The 20,116-nt window shown below is 51.3% G+C and overlaps 4 protein-coding genes and 1 pseudogene across 4 annotated transcripts in view; 3 read left to right on the forward strand and 2 right to left on the reverse strand.

Moving 5' to 3' along the window:
- LOC146436872 (mas-related G-protein coupled receptor member X2-like) overlaps positions 1-1,007 on the forward strand; it is a 23,235-nt gene extending 22,228 nt beyond the window's left edge. Inside the window, exon 2 of the mRNA XM_085063291.1 lies at positions 140-1,007. Within this exon, the coding sequence (XP_084919417.1) occupies positions 140-452 (313 nt within the window). The 3' untranslated portion in view covers positions 453-1,007. The remainder of the gene's footprint in view (positions 1-139) is intronic.
- Positions 1,008-7,904: 6,897 nt separating this feature from the next.
- Positions 7,905-10,003, reverse strand: LOC146436874 (proto-oncogene Mas-like). Its single transcript, XM_085063948.1, has 2 exons — positions 9,757-10,003; positions 7,905-9,028 (listed from the first exon to the last, which is right to left on the reverse strand). Exon 2 carries the CDS (start codon positions 8,915-8,917, stop codon positions 7,997-7,999), a length of 921 nt encoding a protein of 306 aa, XP_084920074.1. The 5' UTR covers positions 8,918-9,028; positions 9,757-10,003; the 3' UTR covers positions 7,905-7,996.
- Positions 10,004-12,640: 2,637 nt separating this feature from the next.
- On the forward strand, positions 12,641-13,739 carry LOC146436875 (mas-related G-protein coupled receptor member X2-like; annotated as a pseudogene).
- Positions 13,740-16,125: 2,386 nt separating this feature from the next.
- LOC146436876 (mas-related G-protein coupled receptor member A2B-like) lies at positions 16,126-17,118 on the reverse strand. The gene has a single exon (XM_085063949.1). The coding sequence runs from the start codon at positions 17,116-17,118 to the stop codon at positions 16,126-16,128; it is 993 nt and encodes a 330-aa protein (XP_084920075.1).
- Positions 17,119-19,144: 2,026 nt separating this feature from the next.
- On the forward strand, positions 19,145-20,116 carry LOC146436877 (mas-related G-protein coupled receptor member B4-like). The gene is made up of 2 exons (XM_085063848.1): positions 19,145-19,412; positions 19,686-20,116. The coding sequence occupies exons 1-2, from the start codon at positions 19,145-19,147 to the stop codon at positions 20,114-20,116; spliced, it is 699 nt and encodes a 232-aa protein (XP_084919974.1).

The raw sequence follows: 20,116 nt of genomic DNA on the forward strand, positions 1-20,116 counted from the left end.
TGTGTGCTCTGCTCTGGCTCCTCTCCTTCCTGCTCACCGTCACCCCCTGTTTCTGCCCTTCGGTGCTGGTGGCCTTGGTGCTGAGCTACCTCTTCTCAGTGCTCACCCTGATCTGTTCTGCTCTAGCCCTGCTGGCCAGGCTCCTGTGCTGCTCATGGAAACAGCCCCCACGGAAGCTCTGTGCCCTGGTCCTGCTGCCTGTCACCTTCTTTCCCTTCTTCACCGCTGATTTTGGGTTCTGGCTCTTGCTGAGAGCCTTTGACCCCTCTGTCTTTGCCCTCAGCACCTCTGTCCTGCTCGCCTGTGCCAACAGCAGTGCCCACCCTCTGATTTACTTCCTGGCTGGGAGCTGTGCAAAGGAATTCACCCTCTCTGTTAGAGTTGCCTTCCAGAGGGCTTTTGAGGATGTGCCTGAGCCCCGGAATAGGGACAACACAGTGGAATCATCATAAAGTGGAATCCTCATGAAATAGAATCACTGTGAAACAGAATCATAAAACATCCTGAATTTGAAGTGACTCACGAGGATCACAGAGTTCAGCTCCTGGCCCTGCACCATCCTGGCCATCTCCTGCACCTGCTCCCTGGCCATCCAAACAATCCCTCCCTGTACCTGAGAGTGCTGTCCAAATGCCCCTGGAGCTCTGTCAGGCTGGTGCTGTGTGCAGCAGGGGAACTCCTGCCTGGGGTGGATTCTGGATGATGTGAGGAATCATCATGGAAAAGTTTGGGTCAGAAGGAACCTTACAGATCATCACATTCTGACCCTTTCTCCATGGGCAGGGACACCTTTGAAAGATTTTGTTTTCAAGTGTTTGCTTTGAATCTTTCCTATTCAACAGGTCTGAGCTTTCTCGGCCTCAGAAATGAGCTTCCCTACCTTATGGAATATTAAAATTGAGTCACCAAGAATCAGACATTCTGCAAATGGATTTTCTTGGTGTGTTTGCTTAAAACCAGCATGCAGGTGGATAACAAATCTTGGCACAGCAGTGCAGAACAATTCCTGAGTGATTCCTGTCCATCTCCAGCAAGTCCTGACACATGAGAAGACTGAGGTGTGGAAAATTCACACTGAGCCCTGTTGCCCAGACAAGTGGGCAGGTTTGGGATTGCCTCTGGAAGTCTTTTCCCAAAAATGCACACTGAGTTTGGGGCTGTGGGCTGTCTTGTCAGGACAAGGGGTTGGAGCTGGATCTGCCTATGCTGGGTTCTCCCATTTTCTCTGGGCTGTCTGGATGGTTTTAGCTCCGCTCATGTTGCAGCTGGGACTTGAGGTTTGGCTCCACTTGAGGTGTATCTGAGGGAAGCTGTGGCTGCCCCTGGATCCCTGGAAGTTTTCCAGGACATGTTGGATGGAGCTCGGAGCAACATACTTTAGTGGAATAGCAATGTACTCTAGTCCCTGCCTGTGGCAGGGGGTCAGAAGAGGATGCTGTTTAAAGTCCCTTCCAACCCAAACCATTCTATATTTCCATTAAAAACAGGAAGCTCAGGTAGGGAGTGGCCTGGGTGACACTGGAGACAAGGAAGGTGCTTGGAGCTAGAAAAATACATGGAAGGATCATGATCCTCCTGCACTTGCCTTGGGAGAAACTCTCTGGCTGATGGGAGTCCTTTCCTGGACAAGAGGTTGTACCTCCGAAAGTTTCTACTTTCCAATGGACAGGAAAAGGGGAGACAGGGAAAGAACATCCCTCTCAGATGTGGAAGTTGCTCTGTTCTGTTAATCATTAACAACTCTGTTAATCAATGCTTCTTAGATGTTTAACATCATGTGTGTCAATGTGGTGGTTTTGATTGGCCCAAAATATCAGTAAAGTATTTTTAACATCTAGGTGAAATTTGGACCCCTCAGAAGCTGTTGTGGTAGGCCTGGGGAAGTGTCTGAGGGGTGGGGAGTGACACAGAGATGGCTCCTGTGTGTCCTGAGTGCAAGTTCTGGAAGTTTTTACATCAAGTCCAGCAGAGCCAATCTCTGATGGCTCTGAAGGTGATGGACATGCTGCTGGCCAAGTTTGGGCCAATTGGGGTGCTGGTTATGCCTCTGTTAAAACATATTTAAGAAGAAATCAAAACAAAGCAGGCACACACTTTTTTCAGTTCTTTGTAGTTGGAGGAGGAGGAGGTGGAGGTGAAAATATGTGAGGGAGAACAGCATGGAGACGTGAAGGTCAGTGAAGAAGGTGGAGGAGGAGGTGCTCCAGTGCTGGAGCTGAAAACTCTCTGCTAGCTGTGGTGAAGGCCATGGGGGGAGCAGGAGGTTCCCCTGCAGCCCATGGAGTCCACAGGAGTGCAGAAATCCACCCACAGCCCATGCCAGAGGAGCAGGTGGATGCCTGGAGAGGGCAGTGATCCAGTTTGGAGGCTCGAAAGAGTTAAAGCTACAGAGGCCTTTTCAAGGAAGAGAAAGGCCTTGCTCCTGGCATGGAAGCAGCCTGGCCTCAGCTCAGCAGAGTCTGCATAGCACTTTATGGACAAAAAGACTCATGCTGCAGCAGAATTCGGGCAGGATGTTGCTCATGAGATTGGACCCACGCCAAAGAAGTTCCCAGAGGATTGTCTCTCATGGGAAGGACCCCTGGCTAAGTAGAAAAACCCCTCTCCCTGATTGGACTGACCAGAGAACAAACCCCTCTCAACCTGCCCCCTGTCTGTGTTGTGGGCTTGGAAAGAGGGAAAGGGGGGTGAGCAGAGAGACTGCTTCTTAAGAGGGAGGGGGTGAGAGCAGAAAAACTGTCTGATAAGAAAGAGAGATAAGTATAGATAAAGAGTATTCGTAGTAGAAAAACTGTGGTGATGAATAGATGTATGGACCTGCTCTGTGGACTGAAAAAAATACGCCCCCACTCCCTGCCCCCCTACCCAGGTCTGGTGGTTATAAAACAGGAAAGGGGGTGAATACTATAGATTCTTTAGGGGGGGGGGAGTGAACAAAAACTGTATGAAAAGTTTATTTTTGCCTTGCATTTATCCTACAACTCTCTTAGGTAATTAAATCACTCTTTGCAACTTTAAGCTTGGAGCCTGCTTGCCCTTTTTCTGTGAATCCTCCTGCCAACCAGTGTCCTATCTCATTTGACTCATGAGACTGGTGTGTATTTTTTATAGTTTTCTTTTTGTAGCAAGAGAGAGTCGAGGTGCCTGGCATTTAGTCAGGGCTAAACCTTGACAATCTCCAAAGCATGACTCACCACCCAAGGCTTTCACTCTCACTTCCCTTTCCAGAAGCAGTGGCACGTTGTCTTCCCCTGGATTTAAGGCAGTGGGAAAAGGAGGGACAACCCCCACAAACCCCCACCCCCAAAAAACCCACCAACACATCCCAACCACTGCAGGAATGTGCCTTAGGAAGAGCTCTGGTGTGAGACAGGTACCTGCCCTCCTCAGACAAGACAGAGGCTTTAGAGTGGGAAAAACTAAGGAAACGAGCAATTTTTGGACACTGCTCACTAGGGATGAGCTCTGCAGTGAATGGATGTTGTTTATTCAACACATTTTGGGGTCAGAGTTACCATGTTGGAAACAAACAAAACAAATAAATCCAGATCTAATTATGGGGTGGTAACAACGTGAAAAAGACCAGTACAACCTGGATTTTGGCTCAAGCTGCTGTGCAGAGTTGCTGTTCAGCTCCTCCTGAGAATGGCCAGGTTCAGGATGGAGATGCTGAAGGGCTTCCTTGGACATTGATGCTGGAGAACCAGAGGATGGCCCCATTTTGCAGAACAGCAGCATAACCCCCTGATTTCTGCACAATAAAATGGTCCAAGCACCTGGCTATGTGAATTTCCTTATTTCAAGCTCTTTTTTGGTCACAGGCACCAGAATTCAGTGGAATTCACCATCGTCCCTGCACTTTACTCGGAATGATTTAATTCTGGAATGGAAAAATGTGACAAATTCCCACTTAAAGGGCAAGGGAATGTTGCTGTCCCTCCCCCAGCTCGGCAGCCCTACCTGGGGTCAGTTTGGTCTCTTCCCATGAGCAGGGAATACAGGGCTGGCTCTGTCAGACAGACAGGGAAGGATGCTCCTTGAGATCCTTACCTTTCTCCTGCCATCTAGAGGCCCCAGCCCCACAGAGATTTGGGAAATTGCTGCCCTCCCATACAGGATATGTCCCCAGGAATTAACCTGTCACACTCTGCCCAGGCAAGAGATCCCCCAAAACCCCATGAAACTCATCTGCTGAGCCAAAGAGTTTATTCCCTGAGGCTGAGGCAATGAGGGTCATTCATAGGGAATACAGGAACAGGACTGAGCCCAGAGCCATGTGCCCACATGGTCCCATATTTGTGGGTGTCTTTGAGGTGACACATCTCCAGGTGCCTCACGTCCAGCAGTGCCTCACAGAGCTGTCTCCTCCACCACAGCAGTGTCCCCAGGGCCATGGCTGCCCTCCTCACTCCTGGCTTTCTCCTCAAACACCCTCCGCAGGGCGACTTTGACGGAGCGCTGGAAGCGACGCTGCCGCCAGCTCCCCACCAGCACATAAATCACAGGGTTGAGGCTGCTGTTCAGCAGTGCCAGCAGAAAGTAGATATTTCCGGGGAATAAAGCATCAGAATAAGGAAGATAGAGGAGAACCTCCACACAGAAAGGGATGCCACAGGCGAAGAAGAGCAGGATGTTGAGCAGGATGGTGACAAAGAGCCTCCCTGGGTGTCTCCTCTGGGAGCCACAGCGGAGCTTGAGGAACAGGAGCAGGTTGGAAACCAACATCATGAGGGAAAAAGCCACGGAAATGGTGAGGGCTACAACTGCAAGGATAAACGCACCGTACCCAATAAAGGTAAAGGTGACATAGAAGGAGGACACCAAAACCCCAATGAGAACCCAGAGGGACCCACTGACGATACCCGAGAGGTGCCGGGGGCGGTGGCAGCGATACCAGATGGGGCAGAGGATGGAGACACAGCGCTCCATGCTGAGGGCTGTCAGCAGCCCCAGGCCGCTCAGGTCAAACAGGTAGCATGGGAACCCAACGGCACTCACAAAATTGCATTTTGCACATCTTTGATTCATCTTGCTCCTCTCTACACAGATTTTGTATTTGCAGTGGAACTCCTGTGCCACCTGTTTGACCTGAGCAGCCTGGGGCTGCTGACAGCTCTCAGCGTGGAGCGCTGTGTCTCCATCCTCTGCCCCATCTGGTACCAAAGCCACCGCCCCCGGCACCTCTCGGGTGTCATCAGTGGGTCCATCTGGGTTCTCACTGGGATTTTGGTGTCCTCCCTCTACCTCACCTTTACTGGAGACTCTGAAACCATCCTTGCAGGTGTAGCCCTTGTGATTTCCCTGATTCTGTCCGTAGTGATGTTGGTTTCCAACCTGTTCCTGTTCCTCAAGCTCCGCTGTGGCTCCCAGAGGTGGCAGCCAGGGAAGCCCTGTGTCACCATCCTGCTCAACGTCCTGCTCTTCTTTGCCTTCAGCATCCCTTTCTGCTTGGAGGTTCTCCTCAACCTTTCTGATTCTGTCCAGTTATTCCCAGAAAACACCTCCTGGCTGCTGGCATTGCTGAACAGCAGCCTCAACCCTGTGATTTATGTGCTGGTGGGGAGCTGCCAGCAGCACTTTCTGTGCTCCATCTAAGTCGCTCTGCAGACAGTGTTTGAGGGGAAAAGCAGGAGTGAGGAGGGGAGCCACAGCCCTGGGGACACTGCTGTGGTGGAGGTGACAGCTCTGTGAGGCACTGCTGGACATGTGGCACCTGGAGATGTGTCAGAGACAGCCAGAAGTATGGGGACATGAGGCCACATGGCTCTGAGCCAGAGCAGCCTGGCTCAGCCCTGTTCTCTGGCTGTACTCCCCATGCAATGACCCTCTGTGTTGGTTTTGCTTGGCCCAGTTTTTGTTAGTAGGGGTGCCACAAAGATGGCTCCTGTGAGAAGCTTCTGGAAGCTTTCACCATGTCCAGCAGAGCCAATCTCTAATTGCTCTGAAGATGACATATATGCTGCTGGCCAAGCCTGTGCCAGTTAGAGATGTTGGGTACTCCTCTGTGATAACATATTGGAGGAGAAATCAAAGCAAATGTGCATGCAGTTGTTTCTAGCCAGGGAAGGAGGAAGAGGAGGTGACAACATGTGAGGGAAACAACATGGAGACACCAAGGGCAGTGCAGAAGGTGAGGGAGGAGGTGCTCCAGGCACCAGAACCAAGTTTCCTCTGTAGGCTGTGGTGAAGACCATGGTGGAGCAGCTGTGCCCCTGCAGCCCATGGGGTCCAACAGGGATGCAGAAATCCACCCACAGCCCATGGAGGAAGTGCCCCATGCCAGAGTGGGTGGGTGCCTGGAGGAGGCTGTGATCCAGTGGGAGACCTGCTGGAGAGAGAGAGCCCTTGATTCCAGGCTGGAGCAGCCTGTCCTTGGAGGAGTGCAGCCCGTGGATGAGGGAGCCACAGCACAGCAGTTCGGGAGGACTGACTGCCCGTGGGAGGAGCTCACATTGCAGCAGGATTGTCTGTGCTGCTGCTGCTCCTGAGTTTGGAGCTGCACTGGAGGAGTTCCCAGAGAATTCTCTCCTGTGGCAGGGAGCCCATGGCAATGCAGGGAAGGACCTCTCTCCCTGAGCAGTGGAAGATCCTGGGGATGAGCTAACCCAAAGCCCCACACCCTGCCCTCCCTGCACTGTTGATGGGAAGGAGGGAGGGGGTGAGAGGAAAAACAGTGTCTTTAAGGGTTTCTTTTACTTCTCATTATCCTCCTTTGACTCTGTTAGTAATAAATTCATTTTGCAACTTTAAGTTGAGCCTGTTTTCCCTTGAAGTGTTTTCTAACAGTCCTTATCTCGACTCATGAACGCTTAACTAATTTTTTTTTCCTCCCCTCTTCCCAGATGTGGCAGGGGAGAGAACAAGCAAGCAGCTGCCATAGGTGCTTGGCATTTGATGAGGCTGAAACCATGGCAGACACTCAGGAAGATGTGGATGCACAGAAATTAGTCAGAGGAAAGTGATGTTTAGGTATTAGATAAGAAACAAGTTTTAATGACTATATATGGTTATAATGGATAAAACCCCTGCTGTAAAGTCTCACCTCAGACACACAACCATGAGAGATGCTTCTGTATGTCCTGTGCAGGTAAAGAATTCCTGCTTCCTAATGCTTCCCATGGTGTTAGAAAGTTTATTCCAGCCCCTTTTGGTATCGCTCCCCATTCCTATTTCCACCCCACTGCCATCCCATCCCATCCCATCCCATCCCATCCCATCCCATCCCATCCCATCCCATCCCATCCAGCAGCTTTCCTGGCCTCTCCCTGGCTCTGAGCACAACCTGTAGCTCTGCTGCTCCCCAGTGAGGACATTTGGGATCGGCAGCATCCACACCCTTCCTGACCCCTCCTGACCCCTCTGACACTCCCAGACTCCCCCCAGGGCCACCTTCCCCCCTGACAGCCCCACTCCTGCCCTGCTCCAGCCGGGACCAGGGAGATCTTTGCTGTGCCACTCAGAGAGCAGCTGGGAAGGGAATGCTGAGCCCCTGGGCCATCCTGCCCATGCCGGCTGTGCCGCTGCCATCCCAGCTCTGGGCACTCGGGATCATGTTTGCTGCAGGGAGCACAAGCCATGCCTGTGTCCCCTCCCTCCCTCCCTCCACCCCCATTCCCGGCTGGCAGCAGGAGCCAGAGGAAGGCAGCAAGCGCTGGCAGACGGGGTGAAGGCAGCTCAGGGTTCAGGATGCTGTTTATTGATATCAGACTGCAGTGGGATGCAGGAACCAGGTGCCAGGGGGATTTTTGGGATCACAGCTGTGCTGCAAAATATTCCCTTGGGGGAATAGTGTTTTAGGACCTGGGAGGGAGGAGGAAAGCCATGCTCCAATGTACTCCTTGCAGAGCATCCCTCCCACATGCTCCTGCTTGCTTCTCCTGCAGGAATACAGTGTGGGAGGGAAATCCTGTGGATATTTCTTAATCAGGTGACTCAAGGAAACCCTCAGCCACTCTCCCAGGGTCCCTCAGCAGTGCAGTCAAAGGGATCAACAGGCTCAGACCACTGTGTCTGTGTTGGCGTCTTCTTCGTTGGCAGAGTTGTCTTCCTGCTCATCAAAAACCCTCTGGAGGGATTCCCTTAGGGACCCCACAGAGAAGTTCCTCCAACACCTCCCCAGCAGGAAGTAGATGAAGGGTTTGCTGGTGCTGTTGATGCAGTTGAGCAGGATAAAAACCTGGGAGGACACAACAATGTAGCCGAGATGCTGCAGGAAGTTCCAGATGGAGAGGAGGAGTATGAAGAGCACAACGAGGAAGATAACAATGTCACGCTTGTTGAATTGCTGCTGCTGGGAGCCACGTTTGGCCTTAATGAAGTTGATTGATCTGGAAATTATGTCGGGTGCAGCAAAGAGGAGCAGGATAATGGTGAGCACGGAGATGAGAGCCACCCGACATTGCTCCTGCTTGTGTGATGGACACAGGGAATTCACTGTGGGAATGACAGTGATGAGAGTGAAGAAAGCCCAGAATTGGACACTGTCCATCACCAACAGCAGGCGCAGGGAAAGGCGGCAGCGGCCGAAGTCCTGGCACAGCTTGTACAGGCCGATCACAATGCTGGTGTCTGTCAGCTTCCACAGCCCCCAGTAGTAGGAGAACACAGACACCTGGAAAAGGAATCTCACGTACGCCTGGGACATGATAGTGGAGCAGGACACATCCTCCACCAGGAAGAGCAGGGCAGAGGGGACTGTGAAGAGGAGGAAGAAGAAGTCAATAACAGCCAGATGAAAGATTCTGATGTTAGGGAGTTTCAGTCTGAGGAGGCAGAGGACAGCCCCATTCCCAGCCAGTCCACAGAGGCAGATGAACAGTGTGACACTGTGTAGGGCCATGCTGCTGACATCTATTTCACATGGATCATCTCCTTCAGTGGGTGAGGCAGGAGGGGGGGTGACAGTGCTCACCTCCATGGATGGACACTGGGCAGGCAGTGGGATGCAGTCCCTTTCTGAGGTCAGAGTGGATGGGGAGTCAGTGCTTGGAGAATCCTGGGATGGACCATGCAGCTCCTCAGCAGCTCCCTGCAGCAGGAAGGATTCAGTGGAGAGAAGTGAGATGTGCAGGGGAGGAGGACAGTGGAAATGGTGGGGTGGGAGAGGGAGGTGGGACGGTTGGGATGTTTGGCAGGAGAATGATAAAGAACACAGAGAATAAAAATTTTCAGCTTCCCTGAAGCGGTTAAAAGACCAGCTGGACAAAAAGATAAAAGGATGTAAAGGTGTGGACAGAGAAGGATAAACATGGGTGGAACCAGTGGAGAAAGAGATAAGGAAGCCTCCAGTGCTTTTGGGACAAGTTCTGTAACAAGAAGCAACAGCACATGGCCAAAGGAAAAGTTCAAGGAGGGTCACCTTTAATATTGCAGCATTCAGTGAATACTGCAATACTGTACAGTGAATACAGTGAATACTTTCAGTGATGTTTATTTATTAGGAAAGAAACACTTTTTTTGACTTTGAAAGATTTTAATGGATAAAACCCCTGTTGGAAAGTCTCTCCACACACAGAAAAAGGAGACATCCTTCCGTATGACCTCCACACATAAAGAATTCCCACTTCGTAATGTGTTCCATTAGGTTAAAAAGTTTTTTCCATCTGATTTCAATATCAAGATACAGAAGGGAAGCTCAGGGCAGAGGAGGGAGGAGCTGGGGAGGACACTGCAGTCCCATGGAGAGGGTGGCAGGAACAGAGCAGCTGCTGGAGGAGAGGCAGGTGGGGTAGGGAGGAAGGAAAACATTGCAGTGACCTGTTGAGTGTGGGGCAGCAGCAGGCAAAGGGTGTCTGTCCTGATCAGCACTGCTTCCTGAAATCTCTTGCTGCATTTGGATCAATATCCTAATGTGGATCCTCCCAGAGCAGTAAAATGAAGGACAGAGTGTCCAGATCCCCAGAGATCCCCTCTCCTGTCCCGCTGACTCCTCTCTGTTCCCTGTCGCAGTTTTGCTTCCCAAGACTCAGTGGAGTCACAGGGCAGTCGGGAATTGCAGCTTTGGCTACATCTGAGTTTCACTGCCACTTTCAGTTTTTTGGTTTTTTGGGTTTTTTTTTTAACTGCAAAGGAGGTGGCTTTTGTTAAAAGCTCCACCAGAGCTGTGTGAATGGCTCTTCATTTCCTCTTGATCAGAAACACTCCTTCCCTGCAGAATGTCCCATTCTCCAACTGCTGTCCCATTCCTGACAGGTTTCTACCACTGCTCATTTCTCTTCCCTGAGGAGTCATGGTCCCTCCAGCAGCAGAGGGATGCTGGTGGTGCTGGTGGCACTGGAACGCTGGTAGTGCTGGTGAGGCAGCTGGGTGCTTGTGAGGAACAACTCCCATTCTGGGAAGAGCTCTGGAATCATTGCCAAAACCTTCCCTGGACTCAAGGGAGTACAACTGAGACAAGGATTCCCCTTTTTTTTCTCATTCTGCTGTAGGCACACTCTGTCCAAGGGAAGGACAGAAAAGAGTTGTTTGCAGCCAGGTTATCAGCAGTTTTACTCCACATTAATTACTGCCTTAATGATACAATAAGTTATAAGAGATCAGATTTTGGAGTGCTGTTATCCCCCTATCAGCCCTTCACCAGAGCTCATCCTCCTCCTCAGTCCTGGGAGCACTTGTGGTTGTTTTTACTGATCCCACCCCTTCACCAGCAGCAACACCTTCCAAAAGTCCAGGTTGCTCCAAATGCAATTCAACCTGGCCTTGGACACTTTGAGGGGTCCTGGGGCAGCCACAGCATCTCTGGGCAACCTGTGCCTCAGCACCCTCACAGGGAAGGATTTCTCCCCAATATCACATCTGAACCCACCCTCTGTCAGTGAGAAGCCATATCCCCTTGTCCTGTCCCTCCAGACCCTTTTCCAAAGTCCCTCTCCAGCTCTCCTGGAGCCCCTTTAGCTCATGGATCATCAACTGTTTGCACTGGAAAGGATTGGCCCAATGAATGGATGTGAGATTCCATAGCTGGGGACACAAACACAGTGTCAGTGAGGAAGAGAGGAGGCAGTTCTGCTCCCAGGGTCTCCACACACACCAGATTCCAGCAGCAGCATCCCAGCTCCCAGACACATGTCAGTCTGGGTGGGAATCATCTCATTTCAGCTTTCTAGGAATTCTGTGGAATTCATTGTATGCTGCTGTCTGACTCCCAAGGGAGTGTAGAAGATGACTCAGATGAAACCTCTAACTTTCTAATGGTTGTAGCCAAGAGAGCAACATTGATTTGCCTCTTCTCAGAAAAAATTACATTTCTGCAATATTAAATCATCTCTCTGCTGTATGCCTGTGCTCCAGCTCACACACAGCATTCCTTATTGCATGAATCCTCTTGGAAACTGCATGGTGAAAGTCAAATACCATTGAAGTTGTGGTATACAAGCAGCAAAACAACATTTGGACAAGGAATCAAAGTTTGTAGTGCAGGGTCCTAGGGATTCGCCCCAGGAATGAGAGGGGCAAGTTCAGGCAGTTCAGAAGACAAGATTTCGGGAATGGGGTTGCTTTAAAACGAAAGAGGAACCTGACACAGAGACAAACTGCTTTCCCATAGGTTGTGGCTAGCACAGTTTTTCCCATGAGAAGTTTTCTTGTGTTTTGTAAATAAAGATAAAGCTTGGATGTTTTTGGAACAGTGTCCCAGAACTTGGGCAGTGCAGGCCTGGCCAATCAGGCCTGGGGGAAGGCTTCTGACTGACCAATCTGGGTGACTTTTGAGAACTCTATATATGTGATGAAATCAAAACAATAAAGGTCATTCCTTCTTGCCACTGAGAACCGATGCATTCATTACTCTGCTAGATGCTCAACAGCGACAATAGGTCTCGTTGCTGAGGCTCTTTCCTGTTACTCATTTCCTGGACAAAGCCAACGGCAGATTAGAAGAAGAGCTCTGATACCAGCAAAGGCTCTGAAATAGTTCCCTGTTTGTGAGAGCCCTGGAGAACATGATCCAGCAGGGACAAAAGGGGGCCTGGGACAGACCCCTCACTGGACACTGCCCAGGCTCACCCAGCAGGCTTCTCTCCCCTTTCCCAAGTGAGCATTCCAGGGAAGCTCTTGAAGATCCTGACCCAGGGACAGCAGCTGGTGTGTGTGAGGCAATGTGAACCCACAGTGTGTCTGCTCCAGTGAAATTCTCCAGGCTGAGAAAGGAAAGGTGAGACTCTTCTCTTTCAACGCAATCAGTGTCCCCCTCTTTGAGGTGGGACATGCTGACTGATTTTGGTGGGAGAATTAAAAGGGTATTAAAAGCTCTAAAAATTGTGGGGAAAGGGAGAGGGGGAATACTGAAACGAGTGTCCTGCTGAAGGAATCCAGGAGCTCAGTGATATCAACTGACACCTGAGAATCCAGGTCAGATCCACCACAAAGACACTCACTGATATCTCCACAGGCAATCTTTTCCTTCTCCAACTGTTTTCCTCCTCCAGTTCTGTGCTGTCCAAAGCCAGGAAGGAGGTATCTCCCTGGCTTTTGTGCCAGGCATTCATACCCATCTCCCACATCCTACTAGCAATCTGTCCTGTCCCTTGCCTCTCCCTGTGCTGCTCCACATGGAAGCTGGAGGTGAGAAAAGATGGGGAAAGCCACATGTGGGGGACAGCAGTGTTGGTAAGGTGTCTGTGTTTGTCACCCCTGCAGCTGTGTGAGGGGAAGGAGAAGCAGCAGAGGTGTCACAATGAGCACATTGTCCCCTGCCACAGACACAGCCAGCCCTGCCTGCTGGAGCCAGCCCGGTGGGAAAGTCTCCAACGGGAGCTGGAATGAGGACAAGCACTCCAACTGGACCCAGTGTGACAACAGCCACTCGAGCAGAGTCCCTGTCACGCTGCTCCTGTGCCTGTGTGGAATGGTGGGGAACGGGGCTGTCCTCTGGCTCCTCGGCTTCCACACCCGCAGGAACCCCATCACCATCTGCATCCTCAGCCTGGCCATCGCTGACTTCACCTTCCTGCTCTTCATCACCATCGCCCTGGGGATATTTTATGTCCCAGAGAGCTTCTGCCACCAGCTGGGCTCACGGGGTGTGACAGCCGGGCTGAACGTCACCATCCTCTTCTCTTTCACTGCCCGGCTCTACTCTCTGACAGCCCTCAGTGCTGGGACAGCTCTCTTTGTCCTCCCTGTGTCCTGCTGGCCCTGCCACCGCTCCCAGCGCTCCCTGGTGCTCCTGTGTGCCTTGCTCTGGCTCCTCTCCTTCCTGCTCACCATCACCCCCTGTTTCTGCCCTTTGGTGCTGGTGGCCTTGGTGCTGAGCTACCTCTTCTCAGTGCTCACCCTGATCTGTTCTGCTCTAGCCCTGCTGGCCAGGCTCCTGTGCTGCTCATGGAAACAGCCCCCACGGAAGCTCTGAGCCATGGTCCTGCTGCCTGTCACCTTCTTTCCCTTCTTCACCGCTCATTTTGGGTTCTGGCTCTTGCTGAGAGCCTTTGACCCCTCTGTCTTTGCCCTCAGCACCTCTGTCCTGCTCGCCTGTGCCAACAGCAGTGCCCACCCTCTGATTTACTTCCTGGCTGGGAGCTGTGCAAAGGAATTCACCCTCTCTGTTAGAGTTGCCTTCCAGAGGGCTTTTGAGGATGTGCCAGAGCCCCGGAATAGGGACAACACAGTGGAATCATCATAAAGTGGAATCCTCATGAAATAGAATCACCGTGAAACACAATCATAAAACACCCTGAATTTGAATGGACTCACGAGGATCACAGAGTTCAGCTCCTGCACCTGCACCCTGGCCATCCAAACAATCCCTCCCTGTGCCTGAGAGTGCTGTCCAAATGCTCCTGGAGCTCTGTCAGGCTGGTGCTGTTTGCAGCAGGGGAACTCCTGCCTGGGGTGGATTCTGGATGATATGAGAAATCATCATGGAAAGATTTGGGTCGGAAGGAACCTTACAGATCATCACATTCTGACCCTTTCTCCATGGGCAGGGACACCCTTGAAAGTTTTGTTTTCAATTCTTTGCTTAGAATCTTTCCTATTCAACAGCTCTGAGCTTTCTCTGCTCCAGAAATGAGCTTCCCTACCCTGTGGAATATTAAAATTGAGTCACCAAGAATCAGACCTTCTGCAAATGGATTTTCTTGGTGTGTTTGCTTAAAAACAGCATGGATAAGAAATCTTGGCACAGCAGTGCAGAACAATTCCTGAGTGATTCCTGTCCATCTCCAGCAGGTCCTGACACACGGGAAGACTGAGGTGTGGAAAATTCACACTGAGCCCTGTTGCCCAGACAAGTGGGCAGGTGTTTGGGATTGCCTCTGGAAGCCTTTTCCCCAAAATGCACACTGAGTTTGGGGCTGTGAGCTGTCTTGTGGGCTGTCAGCACAAGGGGTTGGAGCTGGAACTGCCTCTGCTGGATCCTCCCATTTTCTCTGGGCTATCTGGATGATTTTAGCTCAACTCATGTTACAACTGTGACTCGAGGTTTGGCTCCACTAGATGTGCATCTGAGGGAAGCTGTGGCTCCCCCTGGATCCCTGGAAGTTTTCCAGCACAGATTGGATGGGGCTTGGAGCAACATACTCTAGTGGAAGGTGTCCCTACCTGTGGTATGGGGTTGGAAGAGAATGGTCTTTATAGTCCCTTCCAACCCAAACCATTTTATGATTCCATGGAAAACAAGAAGCTCAGGTACGGAGTGGCCTGGGTGACACAGGAGACAAGGAAGGTGCTTATAGCTAGAAAAATACATGGAAGGATCATGATCCTTCTGCACTTGCCTTGGGAGAAACTCCCTTCATGATAGGAGTCCTTTCCTGGACAAGAGGTTGTACCTCAGAAAGTTTCTACTTTCCAATGGACAGGAAAATGAGAGACAGGAAAAGAAAATCCCTCTCAGATGTGGAAGTAGCTCTGCTCTATTAATCATTAACAACTCTGTTAATAAATGATTCTTAGATGTTTAACCTCATGTGTGCCTCCAAAGCATGACTCACCACCCAAGGCTTTCACTCTCACTTCCCTTTCCAGAAGCAGTGGCACATTGCCTTCCCCTGGATTTAAGGCAGTGGGAAAAGGAGGGACAACTTCCCCTGAGCAAGAGATGTGTCTGCTACCCAGATCTCTCCCAGGAATGAGAAGCTCTTGGCACTGTCAACACCATCCCAAACAATGCAGAAATGTGCCTTAGGATGAGCTCTGGTATGAGACAGGTACCTGCCCTCCTCAGACAAGACAGAGGCTTTAGAGTGGGAAAAACTAAGGAAACAAGCAATTTTTGGACACTGTTCACCAGGGATGAGCTCTGCAGCAAATGGATGTTGATTCAACACATTTTGGGGTCAGAGTTACCATGTTGGAAACAAACAAAACAAATAAATCCAGATCTAATTATGGGGTAGTAACAATGTGAAAAAGATCAGCACAACCTGGATTTTGGCTCAAGCTGCTTTGCAGAGTTGATGTTCAGCTCCTCCTGAGAATGGCCAGGTTCAGGATGGAGGTGCTGAAGGGCTTCCTTGGACATTGATGCTGAGAAACCAGAGGATGGCCCCATTCTGCAGAACAGCAGCATAACCCCCTGATTTCTGCACAATAAAATGGTCCAAGCACCTGGCTATGTGAATTTCCTTATTTCAAGCTCTTTTTTGGTCACAGGCATCAGAATTCTGTGGAATTCACCATCATCCCTGCACTTTACTCGGAATGATTTAATTCTGGAATGGAAAAATGTGACAAATTCCCACTTAAAGGGCAAGGGAATGTTGCTGTCCCTCCCCCACCTCGGCAGCCCTACCTTGGGTCAGTTTGGTCTCTTCCCATCAGCAGGGAATACAGGGCTGGCTCTGTCAGACAGCTGGGGAAGGATGCTCCTTGAGATCCTTACCTTTCTCCTGCCATCTAGAGGCCCCAGCCCCACAGAGATTTGGGAAATCACTGCCATCCCATGCTGGATGTATCCCCAGGACTTAACCTGTCACACTCTGTCAATGCAAAAGATCCCCCAAAACCCCATAAAACTCATCTGCTGAGCCAAAGGAGATGGAGTTTATTCCCACAATGAGGCAATGAGGGTCATTCATAGGGAATACAGGAACAGGACTGAGCTCAGAGCCATGTGCCCACATGGTCCCATATTTGTGGGTGTCTTTGAGGTGACACATCTCCAGGTGCCTCACGTCCAGCAGTGCCTCACAGAGCTGTCTCCTCCACCACAGCAGTGTCCCCAGGGCCATGGCTGCCCTCCTCACTCCTGGCTTTCTCCTCAAACACCCTCCGCAGAGCGACTTTGACGGAGCGCTGGAAGCGACGCCGCCGCCAGCTCCCCACCAGCACATAAATCACAGGGTTGAGGCTGCTGTTCAGCAGTGCCAGCAGAAAGTAGATGTTTCCGGGGACTAAAGCATCAGAATAAGGAAGATGGAGGAGAACCTCCACACAGAAAGGGATGCCACAGGCGAAGAAGAGCAGGACGTTGAGCAGGATGGTGACAAAGAGCCTCCCTGGGTGTCTCCTCTGGGAGCCACAGCAGAGCTTGAGGAACAGGAGCAGGTTGGAAACCAACATCATGAGGGAAAAAGCCACGGAAATGGTGAGGGCTACAACTGCAAGGATGGACGCAGAGTACATAGTAAAGGTGTAGGTGACATAGAAGGAGGACACCAAAACCCCAATGAGAACCCAGAGGGACCCACTGATGATACCCGAGAGGTGCCGGGGGCGGTGGCAGCGATACCAGATGGGGCAGAGGATGGAGACACAGCGCTCCACGCTGAGGGCTGTCAGCAGCCCCAGGCCACTCAGGTCAAACAGGTAGCATGGGAGCCCAAGGGCACTCAAAAAATTCCAATACTGAACAAAAAAATGAAACAAAGACGTGCAAAATATTGCTAAGGTCAGAAAATCCAGTATAAGCAGGAGCAACAGGAGGAGCAGGCAGAAGTCAGCTACAGCCAGATTTAGGATGTAGACAGTGAAAGGGTTCTGCTTCATGTGGAAGCCCAGGAACCACACAACCATCCCATTCCCCACCAGCCCACAGAGGGAAATCCCCAGACAGACCCCGAAAAAGGCAATCCTTGTATATGGAATGCCCAAGCATCCACGCATCATAAATTCCTCCCAGTCCAGATATCCATAAATTGTATCATTAAAAGTGAAGTTTGTTGTGCTGGTCTCCTCCATGGTGGATGATCCTGTTCCCAGCGGCAGCCTTCTCCTTCTTCCACCACCTTCTAGGGAGAGATGGGGAACCAGAGGGAAATAAGGGCCATCAGCATTCCCAGCACTTCCCATCTGCTCACACAGCCCCACACCAGCCCCAGGATGAACCCCCACCCCTGCAGTGCCCAGGACAAACTCCCACCCTGTGCAGCCCTGTCCCTAGAAAGGAAGCATCACCCACTACTCCATCCCTTGACTCTTACCTCCAAGTAGGAACAGCTCTGTCACAGGAGCCCCAGGGGAAAAGGATCTGTTGGTGGCTGCTGGGACCACAGGCTCTGCTTCAGCCTCATCCCTCGTGCCTGGTGTGCAGCCCTTAGCCCAGAGATCACATCCCATGGTCAGAGCCTCCCCTCACAATCTCACCACATCAGTGACAGCTTCCCCTCACATGTCCCAGGGACAGAGATCTTGTCAGGAGGAGGTGGCCATGTCACCCCCTTCCTCTCCTCCTGCCATTCTCTGCTGTTGTCCCACCATGTGAGGGGCTTCTGGCTTTCCCTGTGTGGTGGTGGATGGTGGGTATCCATCAACACAGGAGGGGACATATAACATTCCCAGGATGGCAGAGAGGTGAGAGAGATGAGCCAGAGACCTCCAAGAGTGAGAAATCCCTCATGTGCAGACCTGCAACAGCACAAGTTGCTCAGTGCCTCTAGTGACATGTATCTGGCGCTCAAAGACTTCTCCCAACTTCCTTCTGGGACACACTTCCAGGAGTTGCACCTTTCTCCATCTCCCTCTCAGGGATGGACCTTGAACTTGTGTTCTCTCCTTGTTTCAAGTCTTCCTCTAGCTCCAAATCCTGCAGCTCCAGGCTGGACACCCTGGAGAGACCATGGACCTTGTGCATCAACAAGGGTATCTTTGGAGCACATCAGTCTGGGGGATGACAAGCACAGGATACAACTCCAGAGGAGATGGAAAATGCATGAAAGAAGTGCAGAAAACAAGCAACAAAATGCCAGTCCCTGTGCTGTGAAAGGCTGAGATTGTGTGGCAGGAACCACTTGGAGATAAGAGCACACTGGCAGCACCATGTACCCCACAAACCTAATCTCAGAGGAGACACATGCTCAGCAGGGGAAATTGGGCTGCTGATTGTGGTTAGATGGGATGTGATTAGAGGCTGTGGGCAAAGCCCTCGTGCACTCCTGTGTCTGGGCACTGGTGATTTCCCACAGCAAGTGGACACAAGGCCAGTGCTTGTCCTCATGGCTGCTGCTCAGGGGCTCTGTTGGCACCCAAAGGGCAGGGACTGGGTTCACAATGAGGTCTGGAATTTCTGAGGGGTTCAGAAAACCCTGTAAAAGCTGAAAGGACCATAGTGGAGCAGGCTTTCCATGGACAGGATCTTCCCTCACCAGAGGAGTATTTTTACCCCGGATTCACAGCATCTGAAGGGACATAATATTATCTGTGCTGTACTCTCCTCCTTCATTGTTTTAGACCAGTAAATGGTGTTTAAAATTATAGAATTTCAGTGTCTGAATTAATAGGATCATTACAAATTAGCAGCTCCTCATGAAGAACTGGGGGGAGGAGAGGAAGGGGGTGATGAAGCCACCTCCTCCTGACAAGATCTCTGTCCCTGGGACATGTGAGGGGAAGCTGTCACTGACATGGTCAGATTGTGAGGGGAGGCTCTGACCATGGCATGTGATCTCTGGGCTAAGGGCTGCACACCAGGCACAAGGGATGAGGCTGAAGCAGAGCCAGTGGTCCCAGCAGCCATCCCCAAATCCTTTCCCCTGGGGCTCCTGTGACAGCACTGTTCCTACTGGAGGTAAGAGTCCAGGGATGGACTGGTGGCAGATGATGCCTGTCCTTGTCCTGGGCACTGCAGGGATGGGGGTTCTTCCTGGGGCTGGTGTACAGATGGGAAGTGCTGGGAATGCTGATGGCCCTTATTTCCCTCTGGTTCCCCATCTCTCCCTAGAAGTGGTGGAAAAAGAGAAGACAACCACTGAGAACAGGATCATTCACCATGGAGGAGACCAGCACAACAAACCTCACCCTGAATGGATCTGTGGACTTGGAGGAATATCTCCCATATCAATGCTCGAGCTTTCCCTACACACTGATTGCTCTTGCAGGGGTCTGTCTGGGGATTTCCCTCTGTGGGCTGGTGGGGAATGGGATGGCCATGTGGTTCCTGGGCTTCCACATGAAGCAGAACCCTTTCACTGTCTACACCCTAAATCTGCCTGTAGCTGACTTCTCCCTCCTCCTCCTGTTCTCCCTGCTTTTACTGGGTTTTCTGACCTTGGCAGCATTTTGCACATCTTTGTTTCCCCTTGCTCCTCTCTACACAGATTTTGTATTTGCAGTGGAACTCCTGTACCACCTGTTTGACCTGAGCAGCCTGGGGCTGCTGACAGCCCTCAGCATGGAGCGCTGTGTCTCCATCCTCTGCCCCATCTGGTACCAAAGCCACCGCCCCCGGCACCTCTCGGGTGTCATCAGTGGGTCCCTCTGGGTTCTCACTGGGGTTTTGGTGTCCTCCCTCTACCTCACCTTTACTGAAGACTCAGGGACAGTCCTTGCAGGTGTAGCCCTTGTGATTTCCCTGATTCTGTCCATAGTGATGTTGGTTTCCAACCTGTTCCTGTTCCTCAAGCTCTGCTGTGGCTCCCAGAGGTGGCTGCCAGGGAAGCCCTGTGTCACCATCCTGCTCAACTTCCTGCTCTTCTTTGCCTTCAGCATCCCTTTCTGCTTGGAGGTTCTCCTCAACCTTTCTGATTCTGTCCAGTTATTCCCAGAAAACACCTCCTTGCTGCTGGCATTGCTGAACAGCAGCCTCAACCCTGTGATTTATGTGCTGGTGGGGAGCTGCCAGCGGCACTTTCTGTGCTCCATCATAGTCACTCTGCAGAGGGTGTTTGAGGAGAAAAGCAGGAGTGAGGAGGGGAGCCACAGCCCTGGGGACACTGCTGGGGTGGAGGAGACAGCTCTGTGA

This window comes from Lichenostomus cassidix, chromosome 5 (genome assembly GCF_008360975.1).
Source record: "Lichenostomus cassidix isolate B80296 chromosome 5, HeHo_3.0, whole genome shotgun sequence".
Classification (NCBI taxonomy): domain Eukaryota; kingdom Metazoa; phylum Chordata; class Aves; order Passeriformes; family Meliphagidae; genus Lichenostomus; species Lichenostomus cassidix.

Bases quoted from the DNA above. Each gene is read 5' to 3' on its own strand.
- LOC146436874 (XM_085063948.1), bottom strand. From the start codon at position 8,917: ATGGAGGTGAGCACTGTCACCCCCCCTCCTGCCTCACCCACTGAAGGA.
- LOC146436876 (XM_085063949.1), bottom strand. From the start codon at position 17,118: ATGGAGGAGACCAGCACAACAAACTTCACTTTTAATGATACAATTTAT.
- LOC146436877 (XM_085063848.1), top strand. From the start codon at position 19,145: ATGGAGGAGACCAGCACAACAAACCTCACCCTGAATGGATCTGTGGAC. The intron at 19,413-19,685 runs GTTTTCTGACCT...CCTTTACTGAAG, and splicing joins GTTCTCCCTGCTTTTACTGG to ACTCAGGGACAGTCCTTGCA.